General features: G+C 55.8%; 1 protein-coding gene across 1 annotated transcript in view; it reads left to right on the top strand.

Annotated features, from left to right (window-relative positions):
- The first annotated feature begins 378 nt into the window (after positions 1-378).
- Positions 379-6,000, top strand: part of RGS10 (regulator of G protein signaling 10) — a 38,314-nt gene continuing 32,692 nt past the window's right edge. Inside the window, exons 1-2 of the mRNA XM_082609216.1 lie at positions 379-532; positions 1,013-1,111. Of these exons, the coding sequence (XP_082465342.1) occupies positions 1,063-1,111 (49 nt within the window). The 5' untranslated portion in view covers positions 379-532; positions 1,013-1,062. The remainder of the gene's footprint in view (positions 533-1,012; positions 1,112-6,000) is intronic.

Raw genomic sequence — 6,000 nt, 5'->3', positions numbered from 1 at the left:
AGTGGAGCTGGCGGCCCTAAGCAGGTGACTGGCGGCGGGAGAGGAGAAATCAGAAGTAGAGCGCAGTGCGGCCCCAGTGATTTCAAGCGTTGAGCGCGAAGGCCCCGCCGAAAGGTGCGCCACGTGTCCCGAAAGTTAGTGTCTCTGGCCAGCCGGTGTGCGGGGCAGAGGCATAGCTCCGCGCTGGAACCTGAGGGGTTCCTACGGAATTCCCCCGAGGTCCGCCCTTGGAGCCTCAAGACCAAGGGCAGAAGGCGCCCAAATTTCGGCGCCCGCGCAGCGCGGCCCGGGAGAGGGCGCCCACCGGCTCCGGCTCGGCTTGCTCCGCCCGCAGACACCGCGGCCCGGGTCCTGGCGACGCCCCGCTGGCTTTCGCGGCCGTGGGAAGGCCCAGCGCCCACGGAGTCGCGAGACGGGCAAGCCCGGGCGCGCAGGGATCCTGGAACCCGAGGGCAAGGAGGCGAAGGCCGTGGGCCGCACCTGGGTTTTGCAGAACCACGAGGCCTCAGCTTCCCGGTCTCTGGACCAGGAGGTGACCCTCGCCGGCCGCCCGGAAAAGCGCGCTGAGCCACGAAGCGCAGTGCGCCGAAGGCGCCGCGTCCGTTTCCCAGGGCTGCAGGGAGAGGTTGGGAGGCAGGGATGGACGCTGGAGCTGGGGGCAGGGTAGGGCGGGGCTCGGGCGGCTTCTCTGGAAGCCGGGCGGCGAAGGGTCCCCGGGACCCGCGAACCGCCTGGGCAGGCTTCCTAAGTCCCGGGCGGCGCGGACTACTTCCGAGAGAGTGCGCTCCGTCCTGGGATCTGGGCCGGGTCCCGGCGTTTGGGAGTCACCCGGGTGCGCCCTGCCCGCCCAGGCACCCCGGGGCGGGCCCGCAGGGCCCCCTCCTGGGCGGGCCGGTAGGGCGCACGGAGCGCGCCACGCGGCGTCTGGACGGGAGGAGGGCGTGAGGGTGGGGGCCGCACGCTCCGGGGCGGTGCTGAGCGGGCTCCTCCTCCTCGCCTTCCTCCGGCTCAGCAGCCGCGCTGCCCAGCGGATCCTCCTTCCTCCCCGGGTTGCCCGCGGCTATGTTTAACCGCGCCGTGAGTCGGCTGAGCAGGAAGCGGCCGCCGTCAGGTAAGCTCCCGGGACCCCGCGTGCTGGGGATTGGGGCGCCCGCAGGGGCTGCGATGAACCGCCCGGGCAGGCGCTGCCCGCCCAGGGCATCCTTACTAGGCTCGGGCGCGGCTCAGCGATGCCGCACCGCGGGGAGCCCCGGCCGAACGCGCCACTTCTCCCTGCTCCGTCCAGCGCCCCTGTGGTCCCAGCCGCGGCGAGAGCGCAGAGCCCCGAGAGGCGCGCTGGGGAGGAAGTTTGTCTGAAAGGAGGAACAACAGCAGTTTTCTTTTTAGTGATGGTCTGGGAGAAAAAGGAGATCCAAAACATCTCCAAACTTTGGAGGTAGTATGGGCTCTAGATTCCGAAAGCAGAACGTCGCGCGAGTTCCCTCCCTTCGGGAGTCCTCTGCCTCCGCTGCGGGCGTTGGTGCGAATGATGCCCACGCGGCGCCAGGAAAGGCATGCCTGGACCCCGGGCATCCAACAGGGCTGCCAGGCCTTGGCTGCCGGACGCCTTCTGTTCTGCGCCGAGGAGCCGAACTATGGGGCAGAGAAGGAGGGTGAATAAATACCAGGTGAAGAGCGCATCTGCAGTTAGCGCCAGGGAAGAGCCGACAAAGGATACAGTTTGGCTGTCACTCTGGACCAGGCACAATTTGGAACGATTTGATAGGACAAAGAACCCATGGTGAAGATGAAACCATGCCCTTGATTCCAACCATCTTACCCTTTTTGCTCCTAATAGCTAAGCCCCGTTGAGCGCTAATTGTGGGCCCGGGTCTGTGTTCACTCTGTTTTGTGAATTCTCTCTTCACCTTTAGGGCAACCCATTGAGATAGGCATTGTTGTCTCCACTTTACGGAGAAGGGAACTGAAGCCAGGAGCTATTAGGTAACGTGCTCCAAGTCACACTTAGGTGATGGAGAATCGTTCAAACCCAGTTCGGCCTGACTCTGGAGTTCAGAGGCTTTTCTACCGCCTCCCACGCCGAGACGCTTCTGCTAGTACCAAGAGGCTGTACGTGTTGGCCCGTATCTTTTTTTCACCTAATGTATTTTATGAGGGACACTGTGGTGAAGAGGATGGTCTGAAAGTAGGTTGGCTGGGTCCAAATCCCACCTCCACCACTACTAGCTGTGGAGACTCTCTGTGTGGATAAGGATCTGCAAAATGAGAATAAAATACCCTTCTTTAAACACTAAATCGAAGCTGGTTTCTCATCCATCAAATTTTGCAAATTATTGCATTTAATATTTAGGACAACTCTAATAAAGTAGGACTTCATAGAGTTATAAATTGCTTATATTAGAGTTAGTGTTCGTGGTCATGTAAACCTTTCTGTGTTACCTGTGGGTCAAAGGATTCCCCTGTGAGCGTTCATTTTAGCCATTCCTTATTGTTAGATATTCACAGGCCTATGGAGTGGTGGTCAGAGCCTGGACTCTGAAGTTAAACTTCTGGTTCCCACCATGACTCTATCATTCAGCTACCTTGGGCAAGTTACTTTACCTCTGAGCCAATTGCTAAATTAATGGGAAAGTTGGAAGCTGGTTGCTAAACCGTAGGTAGCTTGAAATTGGCTACCAGTGGCCATTTACACCGTGGAAATCAGCAGATGCTAAAAATCAAGTTTTTTTGTTTTTGTTTTTCCCTGGGAGAGCTGGTTTACCAGCACACCTCTGCGTCCGTTTTCCCATCTGTAAAGTGGGTTCCATAGAGCTGTGGAATCAAATACATGAAAGCATATCTATGAAGTCCCTAGTACAGTGCGTGGCATTACTGAGTAATAATGGTTAGCTGTTATCTTTTCCGCCTTTTCCTATTATAAATAGAGCTGCTTTGAACATCCCTGCACAGTTCAACTTTTGGGTTGAAGTCTTCCAAATAGAACAGATGAATTTTGGGACATGGGGTGCTGTTGCATGTGGGCAGGTTGTACCCCAGAAAGACTGGGGGCAGTTTTAGGGACACCAGTGGAGTGTACCTCTTTCAGGGTAACACATTTTAAGTCTGATGAAATGTGGTTAGGTCACTGATAGAAAGATCAGTAGCTAAAAATCATGGATTGGTATTAAATGCCTGACTTCCAAGAGCCCGATTTCTTTATGATTTTTAGGTTTAATGTCTATCCCCTGATGGGAAAGGACAAATGAGCCCCTGCCAGTTTGGTCATCACCACCCAGCAGTGAGAAAGGGGGAATGTGGGCCCCGAGGCAAAGGCACTGGGAAGCCAGCCAAGTGATCCATGGGACCCTGGACTGATTTTTTTTTTTTTTTTTTTGGTGATTTTGAATTATTTTTCTTAAAGTGGCTTTCCAGATTGTGTAAGTTTCTGGCCCCACAAAAACCGGATCCATCCCTGCTGGACCCTGATTTGAGCCTGGCTGCAGTCCTGCCTCCCAGCTCTTTTACTCCAAGCCTTTCTTGCTTTTCTGCAAAATCTTATTGGAGACAATGTCTTTAAACTGAGGTTTGGTGCTGCCAACGCTTAATTCCAAGTTTCGAAGTGCGATTCAAAGGGCAAATATTCTCCTTCCTGAGCTTTCTCAAAGTGTGTTCACGAACCACAAGGGGGTGGGAGTGGAGGTGGGCTCGACAAAATGCAGCTTTCCAGCCTCCCCCCAGACCCCGCCCCCCCTCGTCCCGGATTCAGTCCTGCGGACACGAGGTGGGAGGGAGAGTTGGCTGCATCTTTGACAGTCGATTCTTATGCCACTGAAGTGTGAGGACCCCCCCAAGGATTCTGTGCACCCACCCTGCCCCCCACAGCGACTTGCACTGTTGATGGTAAATGGGATGCTCTTCGCTTGAAAAGCAAAGCCGGAGCCACGGCCTTCCACCGCCCCCTGCGAGCAGAGCACGGGCTGAACCGCCAGGGGAATTCCCCGCTCCCCCGCCCCGAGGCTGTTATACATTATCCCATTAAACCTCTGGGACCAGTTTCAGATTTATGGCAGGGCTTAAGTTTTTATTTAAAGATGACAGTTGACATAACAATTTAATGGCCGGCTTGGCTGCTGGGGGAAATTTTCCCTGCAGAACATCACTGGGCCGGGCCTTCAGATTCAGGGAGAACGAAGCCGGCACAGAGAGGCGGGGCTGAGCGGGGGGCGTGGTTTATACACGTGTGCCGACCTGAACACCACCACGGGCAGCTCGCGGACTGGTGGATGCCGGGCGCTCGGGGTGCTTTACTTGCCTTCACAGACTGTATTTGAACTGATGTCTCCTTTACTCACTGTTAGAAATTGTGGAAACCAGGCAGGTGCCTGGCTGGGCCATTTCCTAGGGCTTTCTGGGTGAACTGAGTCATTTCCCTCCCTGGGGTTGAGTAATCCCCTCGGCCCCCTGCCGCTGGGCTCTGGGAACTTGCTGTTTAAATTGTACTAAATTTACGCTCACCAGTTTCTTCTGCTTCCCCCAGATAGCTCTCCACGGCAGCAGCCCCGGGGGTGGCAGCGGGGGCCCAGGCAGGCGACAGAAGCAGCTCCTCGATAAGAGCTGTCAGGAGGCGCACACTGGAGCCAAACAGTCCCTTGCAGACTTCCGGGGACCAATTTCCCTTCCCAGTAGTCTCCCATCTCTCGAGGGCCCTGCTGAGTGCCTGTGGGTCGGCTCTGCTGCCCCCGCTCTGTGGTGGGCTCAGGGACCCCTCATCTGGCTTGCCTTCTCGCCCACTCCCCCCGCTGCCCGCCCCGCCCTTGGGTGGCTGGACATTCCCACCTCTGTCCTGTGTCCTCTCCCAAAGCTCCAGGAGGCCCGCTCTTCCAGGCCTCCTGCCTCCCTCTCTGCACCTGAAATGCAGCCTGCCCATCTTGTCTCTCCCCGGACAGCTGCAGAGGCCGCCCATTTCAGAAAGGACAGACCGGGGGACTCAGATCTCTGCCCGAGCCCAGAAATGCCTGCGTGACCTCACACAGTATCCAGTGTGTCATCTTGCTCGTGTGTATTTAGAGAGCGAGTGTGGAGCAGTGGGCTTTTCTCTTTCCTTCCTTGCCTCCCTGCTTCTCTGCTCCACTTCCTTCCTTCTTTCTTTTCTTTCTTTCTCTCTCCAGTTGGGACATTAAAAACCAACAATACCATCATCAACTGTCTTTTTTTTTTTTTTTTTGCAGTCCGTGGGCCTCTCACTGTTGTGGCCTCTCCCGCTGCGGAGCACAGGCTCCGGACACGCAGGCTCAGCGGCCATGGCTCACGGGCCCAGCCGCTCCGCGGCATGTGGGATCTTCCCGGACCCGGGCACGAACCCGTGTCCCCTGCACCGGCAGGCGGACTCTCAACCACTGCGCCACCAGGGAAGCCCCAACTGTCTTTATCATCCCACAAATGAAGGATGTTTCAACACCCCAAATAGTAGGAGAGATATAATCTCATGTAAAGAACTTGTCCTGATACACAAGAATCTTCCAGAGGCTATTGCTTCTAGGGGAGAGGCTCTGGGTCACTGAAGGACAGGGGTGATAGGAAGACCTGTCCCACTGTGCTCCCTTGTGTAGCTCTTGCCTTTTGTACCCTGTAAATAAATGTAATTATCTACTTAAAAAAGACAACCCACGACTGTCCCACTCGATCAGCACAGCTCACTTGGTAAATATTTCCTTCTGCTTATTCTCATTCTGTCATGGACCAGTGAAGAAAACTTCATGGCAGTGTGTGGCATTGCAGCCAGATGCCATCTGGGAATGCCTGGCTTCATCTTCTCAATTAATTTTAATTTCCCTGAGAAAAAGGGCCCGCCTTTTATTTCTTGCATCTTTGCCTGCCCTTCCCTTAACAGCCTCTGCAGCCAGACAGCCTAGGGTTGAGTCCCAGCTCATCGACTTCCTGGCTTTCCCCTTTGGAGCAAGTGATTTAACCGTATTGTGCCTCAGTTTCCTCATCTGTAAAATGGGCCACCGGTGGAAGCAA

This window comes from Mesoplodon mirus (genome assembly GCF_964341445.2).
Source record: "Mesoplodon mirus genome assembly, chromosome: 2".
NCBI classification, from domain to species: domain Eukaryota; kingdom Metazoa; phylum Chordata; class Mammalia; order Artiodactyla; family Ziphiidae; genus Mesoplodon; species Mesoplodon mirus.
The sequence above is the reverse complement of the archived record's forward strand: the minus strand, read 5'-3'. Positions and strand labels throughout refer to the sequence as shown.